Consider the following 22,225-nt stretch of genomic DNA (forward strand, 5'->3'; position numbering starts at 1 on the left):
GAATTGAGAATTCTTGGTGTTAAGGTTTAACAAGAAGACTAAATCACTAGGCTTGACGTTCAAATAGTTAACTACACCAAATCACAAGACTGACAATGTTTACATGCAAGTGAAATTTGTGATCAAACATACAATTCTTCTGATAAAATCAAAAACCATTAAGATAAATCCTAAAATGATACACAGATTCAAGTTCCCAGACTTTGGGGAACAATGAAAGTTGACATGTTACTAAATTTTCCTTCTGATTTGACGCCGGCCGCTCTCAAAACAAGATAAACTCCTGCTCTGAGACATAAGTGGTAGGATTCATAGTTTTTTACCGTGGTTTTTGCAGAAATAGTAAAGCCAACAGAAGTCGGTATTTGTGAATCTGTATAAATCCAAAATGTAATCATCCATGGCCCGACTTCTGCAGTAGCATTTTTGTGCCCCTGTTATCAGTTACAGGCAGCAAAGAGAACACAAAAGAGAAATCAATGTTAATTTAGTTGTCGAACACCCACAAAGAGAGCTTCAATGTGAAGTCAAACCAAGAGAGGTGGCAGGCAATCCCTCAATTTCCTTCGTATCTGTTACTGATTTTTCAAATGAACTTGTTTCCTTGCTAAATCCTGCAAAATGAAGATAAGGTCAAACTCAATACAGTTTCAGCTGCACAGTAGTGGTCTATGAGGATAAAAGCTGTAAGAACTGAACAGGAAAGTTGTCATTTACTTTCAGTTCCAAAATAACCATCTAGCTATTCGAATGAATAAAAACAGCCACCCAAAACAAAGCAAAAATCCGTCAAAATGTAACCAGAGACAATGGAAAAACGGCCACAACATATATCAGATGGCAGGTTAAGTTAGAGATCATCAGCTATCCAAGCAAACACTTCTTCTTTTTATCAGGGGGTTAAAACTCTTCCTCTGCTGGAGCCAGAGAGACAATACACAAGAGCGATTTGGAACCTCAACTTCTGAATAGCGGAATAAAAGAAATTATATTTGACGGAGACTCCAATCTATCAATGCCTCCAATTCATAAGAGAAAACCAAACATACGATTTGCTTAAGCATTGCACGGATTCTAGGACCGTACATCGAATCCAACTTATGAAATTATCAAAAATTCTGTTCCTACCCATATTACAATACCTTAATGTATCATTGATAAATCACATATCTTCATATTTCTTATAAATAATTACGATAAACAATTGAATCATAAAGACATTTAAAACTCAAATTAGTCCGTGACTCAAAAAAGAAAAAAAAAAGAATTATGTATTAAAAATATCCATAAACTAAAAAAATAAATAAAAAAAATGACAGGATATATGTGATATGTGAGCCATTTGTGATTGAGGACATATCATTTACAAATATATAAACTAAAACAATAATGCGGGAAACCACAATGAAACAATATAGCAAAATTTTCCTGGAAGAGAACATCCAAAAAGAACGGTGCACTTACTATATATGGCATATGATGATCTCAAAATGGCATAAAGGGAGACGAGAAATCAGTAGCAATGCTTTGTTCTAAAGTGAATTCTTTATAATAACTTGAAAACAAATACAGTTGCAATTGTCTCTAATGGTTCTACAACAATCTTCATGCAGAAGAGGTAAGTAGGCCATTATGCCTAAGCAGCGGTTCTGGAGAAGGTTCCCGTCCTCTAAATTGCACGAAAACCTGAATATGAAGATAATGAATGCATCAGAAGACTAAGCAGAATTAAAAAATGAGCAAAACATAACAAGACACTAGCATTGTTATAATCCCCCTACCTCCAGTGGAGCCTTTCCACCGCCAAGAGCAAGAACAGTCTCCCTGAATCTCTGGCCTGTTTCTTTTACAGCCTACTCAAATTTAAAGCCACTACTATAAGTTGAATGGTGAAAAATATGACTAAAGATTATGGAAGCAAAAGTTCTAAACTATACCTTCTCATTCTCTAGTCCAACATCTTCAAAAGCAGAGAAAGCATCTGCAGACAAAACCTCTGCCCACTGCACAAATTGGAAATACTTTGTTGGTTAAAGCATGTCTTGATCTAGAACAAGGCTACCCCAATTTATTTATTTTTATATAGAAGAAGATATAAAAACCACTTGAAAGAAAGGAGATATTTCAACAGTCTAAATAGTAGAACATCTAAATCCAATAAGTTATTTCTTAAAGACAGAAATACTATATAAAGAATGTAATTAACAGGAATAGATCATAATAGAACATCCGTCAAAAACCTATTACCATTACCATGTCAATATAAGAAAAATATTATGTTGCTGAGCAAAAGGCAGATATAAGTTACGTTGCTCGGACTCTTCAAAAATGCCATCAGGTGCGCGGTGGATCCTTCAAAAGTAGTGCAATTTTGGAGGATCCGAACATTTTTGGAGAGTCCAATCAACTTAGGATACAAGCAACAGTTCCAGTACTAGCCTAACAGTTTGGTCAATATAAGCACGTGCTATCAATACGCCAGAAGAATTTTAAGATTAAGCAGTAAAGAATCGTACATTCTTATATTGAGGAAGAGAAAACTAAATTTCAGAGGCACGATGGATCTAAAAAGATATAACTTCTCCACTTTAACCCCACAATATTTATACACAACTCTCTCACAGGAAATACAACTAACTAGAAATATATAAGGAGCTAAGAACCACAAAAAGGGGGCAGAAGCACCTTGTAACTGTAGTATCCAGCAGCATATCCACCAGCAAAAATGTGACTGAAACTGGCAAGGAACTTATCGTCTGGGAGTGGAGGAAGCACTTGGGTTTTCTTAGAGACCCGTCGGTCAACACAATAGATTGATTCCGAACCACCCGGAACATATTTTGCATGTAACTCAAGATCAACTGTAGCAAATCTCAACTACAAAGAAAGTTTATGGCCACTGGTAAGCATTTCAACAGAATCACGAAGTCATGACATCGAACATCATTTATGATGACAATTTTAAATAAAATACCTACACCATAATAAAGAGAAGAAAAGATCTACAGAATACATCACTCACTGGGAACAATTTAGAGTTCTAGAAACATAATCAAAGAACGCTAAGGAAACTAACCAACAAAGACAATTCAGGTAGATGCAGGCACTGGTGCATGAATCGAAACAACAGAGAACATCCCTTTAGTTCCTACTACCGTTTTACATACTTGTGGAGCACTTAATATTGACACCACTTGATTAACTAACTAGACTTGAAAACCCTACATCCAGCAAAATGTCGCTATTCCTGAAGACCTGATTTAGAAAGTGTGCATTCAAAACTTATTTCTCTCCCCCTTCCAATTTAAAAGTCAATAAAGAAAGGGAAACACGTGTATATCAACTTCAGTTACATTAAAAGAATATTAGAAATGAACCAGGAAAATAGTATATGTTAAATGCATGTTATGGAGAGACTTTTTTTTTGGTGGCCCATGAAGGTCTCAAACCTGAATGTTATGAAGAGACTTGATGTCTCCCACCAAGAGTTTGAAGGAAAATTACGGACTTCGATCATAGACATGAATTATTTTATATAAAGAAATAGGGCATGAAAATTTTGGAATATATATTGTTGGCTAATAGAATACTGGTTGAAAGGAAAATCAGTCAAACGGTTATTAAGAGAGGACCAGAAAAGAGAAAAATGGGGAAGTTCTCACCTGCCGAAGACTTAAGGTACCAGCACGGAAAGTTTTAGCAGCAAGAAGCTTCTTGTATATGTCTTCTGGGAGTGTCTCTCCAGTTTCATGATGCTTAGCAATACCCATCAGAGTATCCCTGCAGAGCAGCTCATCAATAAAATGACTAATCAACAGCTAACTGATTCAAAAGAAACGAAACATGGATTTCTTCAACCATATCTCTTCTACTGCAGTATTTTTGAAAGTGAAAAGCGCAAAAACCGACAACGTCTGCGTGACTTGAAGCGAAAAGTGAAACACAGGCTCCTTTGAAGTGGAGCATACAATTTATGAGAAACTAAACAAAATCAAACATATAAAAACTCACTACAATAAAAATTAATTGCATTGAAAGTAACTTATTCAGAGAGAATGTTGGCATGGAGACATCATAGAAGCGACCAGGCAGCATAAAAAGCATATGAAACAAGAGTTGATTAAATGGTGGTGTTTTTTTTTGGTTTGGTTTAAGAAGAATCCTTCTGATAATGTTTTAAGAGTTCATCAATTTGTTCCTTTCTTTTCTTAAGCTTGAAAATGACCTAGGCACGCCTACAGGCAGGGGCCTCTGAAAATAGCTATTTCAAAGTGCATTTTGTCCACCTTTTTTGTTTTAGAAACATAAGTGGAGTTACTTGTTTTTTCAACCAGAACTAAACGGATCAAGTAATATTACAAGGACATCACCATACCTGTGATAGCACCAATTCTCCATGAATTGTGATGGCAATTCCACAGCATCCCACTCTACACCCCTTATGCCAGCAACCAAACCCTCATCCTGCTTAGTTAGCATATGCTGAAGGGCATGTCCAAATTCATGGAAGACAGTCTCAACCTAAAAAGCATAACGTATTCAATACCAAAAACATGCCTGACGGAGTGATGGTAATTTTACTTGTGTAGAAGTAAATGTTAACTTTTCATGAACTATAGATACAACCCCGCAGATGATTGGAAGCATCATATATCTCAGAAACAAGCTAATGAAGAAAAGAGTACATAAAAATTTTGTCGAGACCTTGAACAAAAGGATTCGAGAGAAGAAGCGCTGTGACCCAGGGTTTTTGTATAAAAGAAAAAAATAGAAAGCCCAGCCATCAGATATTTCCCCACAGATAACAAGGAAAGGGAGGAATAGAAGATACTGTGTTTATACAGTAATACCCAACATTGACATAATCATTTACATTACCTTAGAAATATTCCTAAACCTAAAATTAGTAAAAATATCGGCTTAAACATTTGCTCATGTCCCTCCCACACCACCCATATCCACCCAAAAGAAAATTATTTTACAACCCACTCTGATGCAAAGCCTAACAAGTAGTAGATTAGCCAAAGCTGATGATATACCATGCAGCACAATAGCTTATCAAAGGCACTTAGAGTCAAACCACATGCTTACCTCACGGAATGTCATTAGGCTGGGTTTATCCCCAACTGGTGGCATCTGATTACAAACCATGTGTGCAACAGGCAATCTAGCATTCGAACCATCTCGTGATAATACACGGCTTCGGCTAACAACTTCATCCATCCAAGCACCGCCACGTTTCTCAGATGGACGAGAGTATGGATCAAAATAGAAGTAGGCAATAGGACTTCCAGAGGAATCATTCACACGGTAAAACCGGACATCATTGTTCCAAACCTAGAAATCACACACATCGGTGCACAACATTATCTGCCTCTGCATACAGGATCAGGAGGAACAAAGATAAAAGGAAAGGCAAGTGAACAAAGTCTTACTGGAGCTAATCCATCAGCTGGCTCAACATTGATATCAAACAGCATCTTTACAAGGTTAAAAAGACCATCCATAACTCTAGGCAACGAAAAGTATGGGCGCAGTTCTTCCTGCAAATAAGCAGCATGTGAACTCAGAGCTGTACACAAGCATCAAAAGGAAGTTTTACAAGCATTTATTGAACGCTAGAGGTAGAGGTCTATTAACAAAACCAAAGAAGGGACTTGTTACTAAATGGTCAAATGAGAAAGAGAAGAGACTTGTGTTGATATTACTAAAGCAAGTACTAAAATAATTGTACCTAAAATGAACAATGATACACGTGTGTTTGACACCATAGTTAAGCTAAAATATATTCTACTTAGCAAGATAATAATGGTCTCAAACTATAAGGAAGGGTACATTGCTTGTCATTTTTTCAACTCAATTTGTTATTAAGTTTGGTTTAAGAAAGGATGATCAGGAAGCATAAAGCTTCTATAATACTCGTGAACTATCAGAAGACAAACAGACATCAGAAGAAGGCATTTCCAAGAATGTACAAGAAAAATTCACATCGGCACATCCGCATGCACATTGTTTACTGTTTCCAATCAACACTTCAAGTATCTCACATTGGTTGACGAAAAAGAGTTGTTGTCTGCTTTTATGGTCTTGGGAGGATCCTCAAGCTAACTTTTGGTTTAAGTTAGACCCAAGGTCCATTTTTTCTTTGAACACAAAAATAAAGGGGAGAGGAATAACGGCCCACCTCGTTTAGCTCATACTTAGATTCACGAAGCCTCTCACTCCAGAACGTAATATCCCAATGGTTCAGATCATCAGCTTCTGGAGAACCTTGACTTTTACAGAAATCTTTCAAGTCTTCCAAATCTACATAGATCAAGGGAAAAGCTTGTAAACACAAAACATTGTCAGCTAAGAGAGGTCAACCAGTTATTTTGGTTGCATCAAGGGGAGAAGAGAAAAAAAGAGAAGCAATCCATATGAAAAGCACAAAAATTAAGGTGGTTAGTAGTATCATCTTATTTTCAAAATAAATAAACAAAAAGAAAAGACAACCTTTTTTAAAGATTGATCCATCTATCAGAATTTGCCTATTTTACCTCATATCTGGTAAATAAAAACTAAAAAGGGAACTCGGAATTGATGAAGCAAAAAGTAAATCAAAAACATAAAAGCTCATAACAAAGACTCTGTATAGTTTACATCTCAAATACCATTGAGATGCTTTTTTACGCCCTACCTTTAACTGCAGGATCCCAAGAAGCACTACGAAGCTTTTCTAAAAGCTCTTCGGCTTTTTCAACAGTGGCCATTTTCATCGCCATGCTTACCTATATCAGTAAACCATTTAATTTTCAAAAAGAAAAAATACATTTAACCAACATAGATGGTATTGTGAGTTTTTTAAAAAATGTATACCTCAGCATAGTTATTGTATCCAAGGAGCTTAGCCTTTTCCAATCTAAGCTTTAGAATTTGGTTAATTATCTCAGTGTTATCAAGGTCTCCACTAGAAGCACGATTTATACAAGCACGGTACACCTCTTCTCTAAGAGTTCTATTCTTTGCATGTTGAATCACAGACATATAACTTGGCGCATCCAATGTGATGATCCATGGCCCGTCTTCTGCAGTAGCATTTTCGTGCCCCTGTTTTTTGACACAGGCAACAAAGGAGAATCCATAAGAGACAAGGTCACCAAAATCAATTCAGTTTTCAAACATCCACAAAGCGAGCTTCCGCGTTACCTTAGACACTGCTGTCTGTGCAGCCAAACCAAGAGATGTGGCAGGTAATCCGTCAATATCCTTCTTATCTATTATTAATTTTTCAAACTTCTTGGTGGAATCTAAAACATTTTCATCAAATTTCTGAGATAGCTTTGCTAAATCCTGCAAAATGAAGATAAGGTCAAATGCAACATAGTGACTTAAAATACAATTTCAACCGTGCAGTAATTGTCTGACTGTTTGCAATAAGTTAAAATATTACTCTGAGGTTAAAATCCATAAATATTGAACAGGAATATTCTCAGTTACTTTTAGTTCCAACATAATCATCTCGCAATTCGAATAAAAAAACACTCATAAAAAGACACCAACCACCCAAAACAAAGTAAAAATCCGTCAAAATATTTTCAGAGAAAATGGAAAAACAGCCACAACATAAATCAGATAGGTGTACAAGTAAAATAACTTCAAACATACATATAAAATAACTGGTATTATAGATATATTGCTATAATACCAGTCCGTTAAATTTTTCACTTGTTAAGAGTGCATTTAAGAAGAAACATTTGGGGGGTATAGAACAATGAGAAGACTATGTGTTCAACAAGAAACCAGAGCACACCTGTTCAATCTTGTTAAATTGCTCTCTTTGATCATCCTCAAGAGCGATACCACTAAGTACAGCCTCCTTTATTTGCGCTGCACGAGCAAGAAGCAGAGTGTGAGATGACCATTTATTTGCAGGCAATGCGCTGGAAAGACCTCAAATGAAAGTTAACCATTAAAAATATGTGGTCTTCTTTGATTTCTCTTGTTCTTTCTTTCTGTTTCTATTTTTATCGTGAGGGTGGGTTGGGAAACAACAGTTGAATTTTTAACGGAATCATGTGACCATCAAGCACTTCATGCAAGTTGCAAAGAAATTACTGTACATACAATTTTATAATATACAGTTCTTAGCTTTATTGGATAAACGATAACGATTCTGCACAAAAAAAAATACCAAAAACAAATTGGCAGAGAGAAGTTGATGCATTAGGAAAAGTAAATCTCAAACTACAGTCCTGGACAGACCGCAACAGGAATTAAATAGATTTTCATGCTTAAAGACACCGTGCCTCCCGAATTCGAAAAGATAAAAGGAAAAATAAGTTTCATGAACTTACATTCAACTATTCGTTTACGAGCATCACTCAAAGAGTCCCACTCAGGTGACTCTCGGATGGCTTTGAATGCATTATAGATTGGCTTACTCTGACCCAATTTAAGCTGAAAAGCAACTTTTTCTGGCTGCACGAGAAGTAAATAGTATCAATGATGCAATGAAAGTAGTAGCGTATCCGAGGATAAAGAGAAAAGAGCATGGGAATCTTGTAGTAAGACACATATCAAGCCTCAAATTAGAAAGTGTATAAAAGGATGTATATCAGATTGAAAAAGGTTTGTAGTCAAACAGAAGATATCATTATCTATCCAGCAAACAACTCTGATTAATATCCTTTTTAACAACGCAAAAGCTATAATACAAATTAAAATTTGAATCTATAGAGAGGAGACTACTAAATTACTCCCTCGTAATTGTTGTGGCCATGAGTCAATGTAAAAAAGAACTCAAAACAAATTGTCGGGAGAAAATCAAGAACATGGGAAAGGAAAAGAACCACGTTGTATTGATTGAACGAAAGAGACGAGATCTTTACACTCTGGGAGATTAAGAAATCACAGACACGGAAAAAATAAATTGGTATGGCTTCAAGCAAAGAATCTTCAAAAAAGGGTTCAAGATGATATTATTTTAGTAGAAAATTATAATTGTGATGCCAAAAGCCCCAAGATTACAAACCTGAACTTCTTCAAGAGCGGAACGAAGTTCAGGATTATCTTTGACGGACTTGAGATGATTCACCGCACCCCAAACAACCGTCAATCTATCAATGATCTTCTCCAATGGCTCCGCCAGCTTGGGCCAGGTAGGCTCCACACTCTTCTCCAAAGCGCTCAATTCCTCCTCCTACGTTCAAATCACAAAATTAACGCGCCACACTATTAAACCCTAAGTATATAAGAGAAATCGAAACATACTATTTTGTTAAGCAAGGCACGAATTCCAGGACGGACGTGCTTGGCTTCGATTACATCGAATGGTGGGAAATCAAAGTCCTTCAACAAAGGATTGTCATCAGAAGCCATCGACATTTTAGAAGGATGGTCGGAAATGGATGCCGACGATGGAGAAAATGATCGGACGGTGATGGATTTACCGGGAGAAGTTGACTTGCGGAAAGTGTGAAGACAGAGAGAGAAAGAGGATGACCAGAGGGGACAAGACGGACACTGAAGTAGGTTTTTGGTAGATAAACGTGAAAAAGTAGAAGTGGGTCTTAAGCAAAGGCGAGCTGAACGAGATAGCGAAAAACGAGTCGCCATTAAAATGAGGAAGAGGCTTAATATAAGTGACGGAGTGGTAGAGGAGCCGTACAGGATTCGGCTTAGCGGTGACCCTATCCTCCTATATTTCATCTTGACCCTTTTTTTTCTTCTTTTTGTTACAAGTTTTGAATAAAGTTAAAAGTTAATTCGTGTGTATATGATGTGATGTATTAACCGTGGAGCTCGTAATTTCAAAGTTGAATTTTTTTTATTATTACTTTTTAAAAAAATAAATTAACATTAATATTTATTTAATTAATTGAACATTAAGTAATAGTTATAGTATATTTAAATTCATGCATCAAACAAGATTTTAGTGCATGTACTAATTAAATGTATGTAAACAAGAATCTGATAACTTTTCAATTTTAATTTGTAAGATAAGTGGGGGCAATGAAGAGTCTAACAAACACACTCACACCATATTATTTATATTCCTTCTCATCTTGCATTCTAGAGTAAAAATAGATCAGTTGTAAAACTTTTATTACCATTTTGTAATTATAAAAATTCTTACTATTTTATTTATTTGTATTTTTTAAAATTTCATGTATATTCATCTTTTTTTTATCGAGAAATATGTAAATTATGATAGTTACAACATGAATATACTACAATATATATGAAATTGTAAGTGAATTTTTATTTTTCATATCTCCATCATTTTGAGTTTTTAAATATAACTTCATAATTGATTATTGTTTTTTGTGATCATCCTTTCTTCTATCTTTAGAACATATTGTAAAACTAATCTCATTTTGTATTTATTATAAATTATTTTGAGGATAAATATGTTAAATCTCAAAGAATAATAATTATGTCTTCCATTTATCTTTTAAAAATAACATATTTATATTTTTTTTCCTTTTTATATGTTATCTCAAATATTTTAAAAAATCATTTACTTAACTGTTACACCGAGATCATTGTTGAACCTTCTGCAAACTTGATGCCCATTTAAAGGCCATCAGTGACATTTGATGCTTTTTCAGATTTTTTAGGAGACTGACGTCAAAGATGTAACTGTAATTGTTTTCAAGGTATTATATAGTATTTACTTTAGAACAAGGTTTATGCATTATCTCATCAATCCTCTTTGCGATATCCTGGTAAACATTTTTTTCCTCCCTATAATGGTAAAAAAAAATTATGATTTATTTTTATCGAAAAGTACAATACATGCTTGTTTTGCAGGCTATTGATTTAGTCAAGTTCTCTGGATGTTTACTGTGCCACTGAAAACCCCTTAAATTAGAAATAAAAAGTAGTCCACTGTGCAAACTGCAGTAGGGGTTACTATAGTCGTATTGACAACACCAAACCGGATCGGAGTGGTACCAATATAGTTTGTTTCATTGGCATACTTTATCAAATTTGTATTCATTCTTGTTCCAGAAAAAGATGAAGCAATCCATCTTTGATTAGGTTTTATCAAAGGCGAAAAGTACAAAAAAGCTTTGTTGAAACTTTAAGTACTGTTAGGTTATTAGCATTTTGGTATTAATATTTAACATATTAAATTGCTTTATTTTGAAGTTATAAAAATGAACATTGGTGAAGAAATACTAATCCTAATAGGACTAGGATTAAGGAGTACTAGGATTAGTACACAGTAAATACTAATATTATTTAATACTATTTATTTAATACTATCTGTTATTATCCCCTCCAACTGAGCTGAGCGGAAGCGAACGGAAGCTTGGAACTGAGGTAATCGTGATGTCGGCTCGGGAGAGGCTTGGTGAGAATATCAGCCGGTTGTTCTTCAGTGGGTACATACTGCACAGTCATGGTGTCGGCCTGAACTTCATCGCGAACAAAGAGACAATCAGTATCAACATGCTTCATTCTGGTGTGTAGGACGAAATTCTTGGCCACACAGATGGTTGATTTGTTGTCACAATAGAGAGCAGGAACAGTGTGAGTGGCGCGGAGTTTGCGAAGAATATATGTGACCCACATGATCTCAGCAGCGAGAAGAGCAAGGGCGCGGTATTCAGCTTCAGTTGAGGACCGAGAGACATTGGGTTGTTTTTTTGTACACCAGGAGATCAGGTTCGGCCCCAAAAAAACAAGAAACCCCGATATAGATTTTCTGTCATTTTTATCATTCTCCCAATCTGAATCTGAGAACCCCCGAAGCTCCAAGTCCCCGGGTCAAATGAGTAAACCACGACCAAGAGTGCAAAAAATGTACCTGAGAATGCGTTTTAGACAATGGTAATTATGTTCACTTGGTTGATGCATGCGCTGAGCAACTCAGTTGACAGCAAACTGGATGTCAGGACGGGTAATGACCAGATACTGTAGAGCCCCAATGAGACTGCGGAAGTGGGTGATATCGGCAAAGGGGGTGTCGGCTCCATTCGTAGACGAAGAGACCACCATCGGTATTGGTTAACTGGTGCATTTTTCCAGTCTAGCTTTCTGCAACAGATCTCGATATCTACATAGACAAGAAGAATGACTGTACCGTGTGCTGAATGTCGAGTAAACAGACTCGTGTCGTGTACGCAACACGTGAAGCCGAGTTCCTGGAGGAACGTTTTCAGACGTGTGTTTAATATTGTACACCCATTTACAGCCCACTGGGTGCCGCCCATGGGCTTAGGTAGAAGAACACACGTTTTCTGATCAGTCAAAGCCTTAAACTCGTCATCCATAGCATAACGCCAATAAGCATTTTTTGAGGCAACAGAGTAGGTTGTTGGTTCACTATCGGGAAGGGGTGTATTTGGTAGTATGGTAGCCTGAAAGGTTTTGGGTTTAAAGATACCGGCTTTGCCACGGGTTAACATGGGATGAGTATTGGGGGGTGGCACAAGCGGTGGTGATTCGGGGGTGGCCGGGAAGGACCCAAAACGGATCGGGCTGGAGATGTTGTGGGTATGGGGTGGTTCGGGTTGGTTGTGAGTGTGGGTGGTGATTGCGGGTGTATTGTGGGTGACGGTCGAAGGGGTGATGAGGGGTGGTTGGGTAGTGGGTGGAGATGTGGGGGAAGGTGGTGAGGGACCCTGTGAGTATGTTGGAAAAAGGGGAAGGACGCCAATGAATGATGTATTTGTGGAGGAGGAAATAGACTCGTAGGGAAACTCATTTTCGACAAATTTGACATGACGAGATATGTAGACTTTATGAGTTTGTGGGTCAAGACAGCGATAACCCTTGGAGGTAGGATGATAGCCCAAAAAAATACAAGGACGGGATCAGGATTGTAATTTGTGAGTAATATGAGGGCGTAGCCAAGGGTAGGCAAGACACCCAAAGACGCGGAGGTTGGTATAATTGGGAAGTTCTTGGTAAAGGAGTTGATAGGGTGATTTGTTGGAGAGGGTGTGACTGGGCATTCTGTTAATGAGGTAGTTTGCGGTGGCTAGAGCTTCTATCCAAAAGGAGACAGGAAGATGAGATTGATGTAGAAGAGTAACCACCGTTTCAATGAGATGGTGATGCTTACGCTCAGCCACCCCATTCTGTTCGGGAGTGTATGGACAGGAGGTTTGATGTATAATTCCCAGGGATTGCAGAAACTGACCAAAGATGTTATTTACATATTCCTTTCCATTGTCACTTCGAAAAAGTTTAACATGAGAATTGAATTGTGTTTTGACTATTTTTTCAAAAGTGACAAAGGTGGTGTATGCCTGTGATTTGTGTTTTAGTGGATACAACCAAGTGTATTTTGTAAAATCATCCACAAAACAAATATAATAGCGAAAACCAGCAAATGAAGGAACAACAGTAGGACCCCATAGGTCAGAATGAATAAGTTGAAAAGGTGTAGTTGTACGCTTCTCAGATAAAGTAAAAGGTAATTTATGAGATTTAGCAATTGAACAGGAGTCACAATTGTTTACATGAATGGAAGAAAAACCTAATTGAGACATTAAAGAATTTATTATTTGAGTAGAAGGTGACCCAGACGACTGTGCCACAACAGACTGTGGCCATCAGCCGAAAGAGCCACCGGAACCACAGGAACGCTTTCTGAAACTGGGTGGGCAGACGAACTTGTGCCAGGAAGAACGTACAGACCATGCTCACAGGGGCCCTGAAAAATCACCCTCTTGGTAGTATTGTCTAGGATCTGAAAATCATTAGAGGTGAACAAGAGTGAGCAATTATTGTCTTTTGTGAATTGGTGAACTGAAAGGAGATTGGTTTTAATAGAAGGGACGTAGGTAAGGTTACCTAGGTGAAAGATAGCGGTGGGGGTTTTAATGGTACCCGTACCAGTGTGAGAAATATTAAGGGACTCACCGTTGCCAACAGTAATACCATTGGAGCCATGATATGGATTTGGAGCGTTAAGCTTGGATAGATCAGAAGTAACATGCATGTTGGCCCCAGTATCCAACAACCATTCAGAGGAGGGGCCGGCTTGAGATGCATAATTGGCACGGTTATCACTATTTCGGCTCTCCTCATACCAAAACCAGCAACGAACAGCGGTGTGTCCTGTTTTCTGACAGATTTGACAAGTTGGACGATCCCGCTCGTAAGTGCCCTGCCCGCCGCTGGAAGATGACTGCCCGCCATTGCCGAAGGAGTGTAGGCTGTTGTTGCTGTCGTGCTGCTGACCGTCGTACGGCGGACGATTGCCCTGCCGACCGCCGCGCCCGCGGCCTCCGCTGTTTATACCGTAGCCGCGACTCCCCTGCCGGCCGCCACCACGCCCCCCGCGATAGTTCTGGCTTGCGGTGAGGGCGGTGGCCGGCTCCACAACAGTGGCTTCTCGGAGAAGAAGTTTGCTTTCCAGATCCACGTTGATTTCTTCACTTTTTAGCCACGAGGAGAGAGTAGCCAGGTCAACGGGCGTTGGACTGATGCAAACCGCCTATTTAATGGAGGAGTAAGCTGATGGGAGCCCCCGAACGACGCACATGACGAGATCTTTTTCGGGAATGATTTCGTTCACGGTGTCGAGGGTTGTGATGATGGGGGAGACCCCGTCTAAATACTCCGCCATAGTTTTCGTGCCTTTGGTAATTGTGTGGAGACGATCACGCAATTGAAAAATATGAGAGTGAGAAATTGATGCATAGCGTGTTGCGAGGGCCGTCCACAGGGCTGAAGCAGTTGTGTAGGATCGGACGTGTTTCTGAACCGTGGGAGAGATGACCGCAATCAAACATGATCGGATCTGGCCATCCACGGCTTTCCAGGCGGCATGGGCCGGATTGGTTTTTTCTGATTTGTCCGTGGCGGTGATGACTGCCGGCGGCGGTTCTGTGCTTCCATTGACGTATTTGAGAAGGTAATTGGCCTTAAGGGCTGTAAGAATGGTGATTTTCCATGTAGGGTAATTTATGTCTGATAATTTTTCGGGAATCAGGGCATAAAGATGCCTGAGAAGGAGTATAACGCCAAAAAGAAGTGAATCGAGAGGATCCACCTCGGTTGTCATGGCTGCCGCCGCCCAAGAGAAGAGATGGAACGATCGGTGCCCTAAAGAGAGAAAGAAAAAAAACTAGAGAAAAGAATATCTAGGTTTTCTGGCTCTTGATACCATGAAGGAATACTAATCCTAATAGGACTAGGATTAAGGAGTACTAATCCTAATAGGACTAGGATTAGTACACAGTAAATACTAATATTATTTAATACTATTTATTTAATACTATCTGTTATTAATTGGAAAGGATGACTTCTACATTATCCATTAGCATTGGTTATCCATCAATGTATTTCATTCTTAATTCCTTCATTACTTTTTGTAACCTATGTAACCTATGTAACTCCTATTGTAACCTATGTAACTCCCATTGTAACCTATGAAACTCCTAAGACCATTATCTTCACTATTTACTATCTCCATTATCTTCCTATTCATTGCTAGGAAGACTTCTTGTAGTATAAATAGTGATAGTCTTCATTTGGTTTTAGAGACACACAATTCAGAAGAGAAAACAAAGAGTGAAAGAGTTAGTCTAAAAGAGAGTTCTTATTAGTTGAAGGGAGGTGTTCTTTTTTGTGGAGCTTTGGACTCATAACTCTTGTCCAGAGTTGTTGAGTTATACTTTGTGAAGGTTGTTGTATCCTGGAGGGGACAAGTCAAAGAGGACTACTGCTGGACCGGTGAAAACATTTACTGCAGTGGGCTTGAATCTCCTTAAAGAGAGCGAGATATCCGCGCCTCAGCCTGAAGAGATTACTTTCTTCATTTTATTTTCAATTGTAATCTTGCAATTTTATTATCTTGTAAGTTTTTTCACTAACAAGTACAAATAAAGCGTGTGCTTTAATGAAGGTCAAAGTGGAGAAACAAACATAAATATATATATGTGGAAGTTCAAGATTAATAATTTTAAGCGGGAATAAACAAATTTATGGACAAAGAAATTGAATTTTTTTTACGATAAAGTGAAATATCAGTCTTCAAGATCTCAATCGCAAGGAAAGTATGCCTCACTTTGGGGCTTAAGCACACCTTTGACAACACTGTTTCCTGTTCTCTGGTATGTATAACAAAATCTGCTCTACTGAATGAACAGTTTAACGAGATTTAACTTAAAAGGAATTTGAGGAGTAATTTGCAAAAATTCCAAACACTTTTCTAAGAATTCTGTTATCTATTGCAATCAGTTTAAATCCATTCCTCTACAGCATTTACCTTGGTTGTGGAGGGGCTGGTTTTGAGAGGAGACTGGATGGTTCTGTTTGAGATTTAATAGGTGGAAGGACAATGGACCTTTCTACGGAGAAACGGTTTGATCCTCCAAAGCTGTCTAGGGACTTCAAGTATTCTGATGCATTATTTTCTATTATCAATGCATCCTCGAGCTCTCTTACAATGTCCGCCATGCATGGTCTGTAAGTCGAGTATGTCTCTGTGCATGCCAAAGCCACCTCTACCACTCTCCACAGCGCCTCACCATGATACCCTCCCTTGATAGTGGGATCCACAATTTCTTCAACTCTTGAGCTTCTTATTAGAGGTTTCGCCTGTATTTCAAAGTGAATACTTGCATGTGATCAGATGTAAACATGCAAATCAAAAGAGTATTACATATAGTTGCAAAGTAGTTAAGCAATCAACATCAGTTTATCATCTAAGTAGCTGTGAATTATCGCGTAAGTCGTAATAACAACAGAAGTTCTTTCTGTAAAGATGCTCTTTCAGTTTTTTATGGCACTGTAGTTTGCTGCAGATAAATTATGGGAAGAGACTGTTTGGTTCTGAGGATTCAGGAATAGTAGCAATTTGTATCTGGATAATTTCAGTTAAAAGAAATAACTTGCCAAGTTGGGCCATACCCATTCAACCAAGCTCCACTCATTTCTTGGCTTGTTAATATTGAGAGGCTCTCGACCTGTGAGGATTTCCAGTAGGACAACTCCAAAGCTGAAGACATCACTTTTTGCTGACAGACGTTGGGTCGAGTAGTACCTATGCAGAAAGAATTCATGAAAAAGACATGAGCTGGATTTCCCCAAAGATTTTTGAATCATTTGTGCTATGGTGAATTATAATGAAAATAAAGTCAATAAATATACTAATAGAATCTCTTGCGGATGATTCAAATAATAATCACTTCGTGTAACCCATATTAAGGTAGCAGAGCTGTCTATTAGGCTATGCTTTAGAAACTTATCTCTGGTTCTAATTTCCCAATGACGACACAATCTAGAAGAGAAAATACTTACTCTGGATCCAAGTACCCAGCTGTCCCCCTTACTTCTAAAGAAGTACCACTATCCCCTTCTTGAGATGCATATTTTGAAAATCCAAAATCAGCAACCTTGGCACACATGCTCTGATCCAAGAGTATGTTGCTTGACTTGACGTCCCTATGGATCAGACAACGCTCCGAGAATGTGTGAAGGTACAGCAAACCTGAAGAAGGTTAAGAGAAAATGACATAAATGAAAACGGCATACTTAGGTATTTTCTGTTTACAAATGTGTTTTCATAGCAAGTGCTAGGGAATGATTGATTGTTTAACTCAATTAAATTCTGCCTTCAATCTTTGTCTCTTAGGAAATACGTTCTCTTTTTTTTACGCATGCTTAAGTCCATAGATATTGGCTTATTTCATTGAAGAGCTGCATGAATTGCAGAGTCTTGTGTTACTTGCCTCTCGCTGCTCCTAACGCAATGGAAAGTCTGGCCGGCCAGTCTAGAATCTTCCTTTTTGCTGCTCCTCCTAAACAAGATGAAGGAACAAACAAGAAATTAGTGCTGGTTCTTATGATAAAGTGATAGACAGGAATTTGCTTATGTATGCAGTACCATATAACCTATCCTGTAGGGAGCTGTTTGACATAAATGGATAAACCAGAATCTGCTGTTCATTCTCGCAGCAGTAGCCAATAAGAGGGACCAGGTTCTCATGTGTGATAGCTGACAGAAGGTTAAGCTGTAATACAAATTACAGCAGTGGTTAACTTGCAAGCTGTGTTATTTGTGATGCATGGGTTAACTATCATGGATAAGATGCATTATTATATAGATGGCTCCTGAAGAGCTAAGACATTTCAGAGGCAACACTGCTTGTCGGAAGTAATTATGAAGAGAACATCACGGATCTGTGAGGAATCTTGTGGAGCATATCGTTAGTTTATTCCCTATGTGAAACAGCAATATAAAATAGAAGATTCATTGCTCACACCATGTGCTGATGCTTTTCTCACATTTTAGGTAACATGTTTTTGTTGCTTTGATGCAAATAAGGAAGTTGGGAGGAAATTGGTCTACAAATACTCTAGATTGTTACCTCGTTATTGAATTCTCGAATTCCCTGAGTCGAAGTGGCTGACCTGACCTTTACAGCCACTTCTACACCATCAGGTAAGGTACCACGGTAAACGGATCCAAAGCCACCTTCACCTATCAAAGTTTTGTAGTTCTGAGTAATAGCTTCTATATATTCCAATTTGAAGTTCCTGGAGGATATTGACTTCATCATGGTAGTATCCATGCTTGGTACTGAGTATACTGCATCTGCATTTGAAATTTTTTTTTGAGCATATTGCTTCGTTGAGTTTAAGTACCAAATGTTAAAGATATAAACTCAGTTTCAAATTTCTGGAGTTCCTGTCAAAAAAGCTTCTTTGCGACAGATGATATAGTAACAGTTTCTGCTTTTCTTAGTCATGAAAACTTTTATGATTTATGCTTGTTGACTCCAGTCTTAAGCTATTGCAAGCAACAAGAAAAGATTCTTAAATTATCTTGATATATTATCATGCATTATGCGTGCAGGATTATTTCTAGTGTGCTGAGAGTGTACTTACTCCTTGTGATCGAGTAATTTCTCATAAGAAATTTTGGTCCTGCCATTACTCGTCTTTTGAAGAGGCAGACCACAGAGATAACAATTGCAAGGATCACCAGGAGGGCTGTACCTACAGCTGCTCCAATCACAAGTTTATGTGTTGAACTTGAGTTTTGTTTAACATTAGCCATCCCTTTGCTGAAATGCAAAAAAAAAAAAGAAATTAGTTTATTTCTCTTCTTTGTCAGTTCCCTGCTCTTGATATCGCATTGCTTTCCCCCACCCTCAGAGAAAAAGTGGACAATGTAAAATGATAGAAATTGTTTTCTTTTTCTGAAGACAGGGCAGTGGTTTCATACTCTGTTGTAATATTAGATTCTTTTATGCTTCTAGAAAGCTTGTTGCTAATATGAATCCTGCTGCTTAAGTATCTGGAGGGACAAATAGACAAAGATATTAGTTTCACATCATACTTTTTTATCATAACATATGAAGCATGAAGACAGCTTGCTACTAAACATTTTGTACAGCTTTGTTATTTTTTTCAGAGGTTAATCCTCTGTGTGATATTATTTAACTTCTTCACGTTCTGCAATTATTTTATGTGGAAACCAACATAGAAGATTTACCTTGTAGAGTATGTGAAGTATGATGTAAAGAGTGAATTTGTGCCACTAGAGCCATTAATGCTGATATTCCTGTCTTGGCAAATAACTTGATTGCTTAGTAAAACTATACCAGATTGTAAATTTATTTTAAAAGAAAATGAATTAGTGTTGATGACAAAGGCTTGGACGTACAGTTTTCTCAGGTGCATCAGTTTTTGGATGCTAGGAGGGCTAGGTCCACTAAGGCCACCTGAGGAGAGATCTCTGTGGTAGGGAATAAGAGAAAAATGATTAAATCTATCTATCTCAAATGTGCTTACTATGCTACGGATAAATGAGGTGGAAAAAATGGTAAGACATATTATTTGATAATGTTCAGAAAAACAAACTGCTTTGAGTATTTGATATAGAGGGAATAACTTACATCTGAGTGATGACTGAAGTACCATTAACTCGATCACAAGTTAGGCCCGGCCAGGGAAGGGGAAGACAAGGGTCTCCTGACCAACTCTTCCATATTTCATTGTTTTTGTTTTGTTGCAATAATTCCTTCTTGACATTCGCCATTATGTCAACTGAAACATATAAAGAGATAATAAATGCACTTTTCTGTAATGCTTTTCTACTACTGCTATCTTAAATTCTGCTACTATGCATATTTTTCGAGTAAAATTACCTTCTTCAGTGGCTGTTTCTTTAACACGAGGAAGAGCCTTTAAAATCTCATAACCATTACAAATGGGTCCCAATTGAGATAGATTTGAGGCCTTGATCATTGTCAGGTTGACAGACCTATTTGCTCTGAAATTCAGAACTACATCCAGGTATCTGGAACCACTAGCCAGTATATCAACCTTAAGTCTCTTTTCGTTGTTAATGTATATATAGAACACCCTTTCTCCAGCTTGAACTGAGTCATTGGGCTCTAGAAAGTACAGGAAGAGAGAGTAAGTATAATATCCTGTGTCAAGGTCTTCATGCAAGAAGTCCAATCTCTCTGGATGGGTGAGGGCTGTTCGTAATACGAATGCAGGAGGTAATAAACTATGTTTTCTTGCAAAGACATGCTTAATAATGGATGGCGGCGTTTGAGTAACTTGTGATTCTAGATTTGAGGCTGGTCTCCAAATTCTATCGTACTGGTCATATGGGTACCTGAGTTGACAAGTCTTCACATTATCACTTCATGATACTTGATATGATAACATGTTTGTTACTATGAAAGAATATACTCTGTTTCGAATCCAAAATATAATTGTGTGATAGGATGAAAGAATACCTGATTTCCGCAGCCTTATTTCCAGCATCTACTCTATGTACAAGTTTGAGTATTTCTGAAGGCTCCTTTTTGAGATAATCTGAATTTATCGGTCTGAGTTCAACCTTAGAAATGTAAGGATTCCCCTTCTTTTTCAATAGGCAGAAGTTTGTATAGCTTCTAGTAGCTCTAAAAATTCCCTCAACCTTAAGTTCATCAGATGACTTCACTGTGGCTATTGGTGTGACACCAATCAAAACAACAAAAGAACTATGTGGGAGAGTCTTCTCTTGTTTGACAGAAAGAAATGTACCTCTTACTAGATAGTCATGCTCTTTCCTGGTTGGCAAGCTGTAACACCACTTATGACTAATGTCTGAGCTAAAAGATCGAGCTCGTTCATAGTGTTCACTCTTGTACACTGGCCTTGATATGCAACTCTGATTTTCAGGGAACCAAATTCCATCTGAAATCCAACTTAAGTTGGTACGTGGTTCCGTAAAGTTTGCAGTAGCACAGCACTGAATACTTAGAAATCCTGCTCGAAACCACATGGGAATTTATCAGTTAGATTAAGTAACCTAATTATGTGACATATCTGCAATTACATATATATGCTACGAATAGCTGGTTACTGTGTTTTGTAAGACAGGTAAGTTTATTTTACCTGATCTGCTTATGCTCTTTTTCGATTTGTAGTCAATACGATCTACTTATGCAGTGGAAGTAGGTTTAGAGGTGTTGAGTTTTGCAGCACTTTGTGGAGTAATCAAACACAGATTTATATGATAGTTTGAGGCAATTTTTTTCTTTTTGACAAATGATATCAGTCTTCATGTGGTGATTATTTGGGAATTCTTAGGGTTCTTGAGTGAATTCAACAAACGTTATAGAGATCAACAGGATGACGATGATCAATATCATTCACAATAGAGGAAAGAGCAACTATCTTATTGATATCAAACCAATTGGTAACTCTTATATCATTGTCAAACTAAAAAAAACTTCAAACATGATATATGTAGACTCACCTTCTTGTGCAAAGGCAGATTGTATATATATCACCAGGCAGATGATAACACAGTTGACCAACCTTATGTTCCAGCAATTATCTACTTCCATCAGCCTATTCTCATGGAAGAAAATTGCCCTATCAGGTCATCCCAACTCAAAACCTGACTATGCCTATCTCATTAAACTTTGGTTATCTACAAAATCCAATTTCCAACTCATGATTTTCTGTAATTTTAAAATGAAAAACTGATTAAAAAGCGAAAATAGGTAGGAGGGAACAAGATAGGTTTTGCAGATACCAGCAAACTGGGACTTATGACTTCCAATGGTTTCAATTTTTGAAGCATTACTAGGTAAAAACTAAACTAAAAATTAGTACAAAAGAAACGTCACTTATTTTACATTGTTTATGAGATTACATGATTAAACTAATAGTAATCGTCTTTGTCATGGTAATGGTGGGACAATAATTAGTTTAATGATACAACTCAAATTGCAATTATAATAATAATGATAGGGCGGAACAA

The 22,225-nt window shown here is 37.6% G+C and overlaps 2 protein-coding genes across 3 annotated transcripts; both read right to left on the reverse strand.

Annotated features, from left to right (window-relative positions):
• Positions 1-52: 52 nt before the first annotated feature.
• LOC101254150 (probable cytosolic oligopeptidase A) lies at positions 53-9,803 on the reverse strand. Of its 2 annotated transcripts, XR_739573.4 has the most exons (17): positions 9,253-9,803; positions 9,014-9,181; positions 8,337-8,460; positions 7,793-7,869; positions 7,189-7,332; positions 6,859-7,089; positions 6,680-6,770; positions 6,185-6,306; positions 5,436-5,543; positions 5,092-5,337; positions 4,376-4,521; positions 3,663-3,780; positions 2,686-2,877; positions 1,938-2,003; positions 1,782-1,853; positions 1,465-1,686; positions 53-614 (listed from the first exon to the last, which is right to left on the reverse strand). XR_739573.4 is itself a non-coding variant. In XM_004231932.5 (16 exons), exons 1-16 carry the CDS (start codon positions 9,688-9,690, stop codon positions 1,606-1,608), a joined length of 2,424 nt encoding a protein of 807 aa, XP_004231980.1. In that variant the 5' UTR covers positions 9,691-9,803; the 3' UTR covers positions 1,442-1,605. The 2 variants fall into 2 exon arrangements, 1 of the variants encoding a protein (XP_004231980.1); XM_004231932.5 differs by lacking the exon at positions 53-614 and having other exon boundaries at positions 1,442-1,686.
• Positions 9,804-15,930: 6,127 nt separating this feature from the next.
• Positions 15,931-22,068, reverse strand: SYMRK (symbiosis receptor-like kinase). The gene is made up of 14 exons (NM_001247940.1): positions 21,716-22,068; positions 20,706-21,222; positions 20,103-20,581; positions 19,851-20,001; positions 19,619-19,690; positions 19,448-19,516; positions 19,178-19,249; positions 18,838-19,016; positions 18,318-18,544; positions 17,834-17,960; positions 17,679-17,747; positions 17,248-17,437; positions 16,858-16,990; positions 15,931-16,545 (listed from the first exon to the last, which is right to left on the reverse strand). Exons 1-14 carry the CDS (start codon positions 21,804-21,806, stop codon positions 16,210-16,212), a joined length of 2,712 nt encoding a protein of 903 aa, NP_001234869.1. The 5' UTR covers positions 21,807-22,068; the 3' UTR covers positions 15,931-16,209.
• Between the last annotated feature and the right edge of the window lie 157 nt (positions 22,069-22,225).

Source organism: Solanum lycopersicum, chromosome 2 (assembly GCF_036512215.1).
Source record: "Solanum lycopersicum chromosome 2, SLM_r2.1".
In the NCBI taxonomy this organism is placed as follows: domain Eukaryota; kingdom Viridiplantae; phylum Streptophyta; class Magnoliopsida; order Solanales; family Solanaceae; genus Solanum; species Solanum lycopersicum.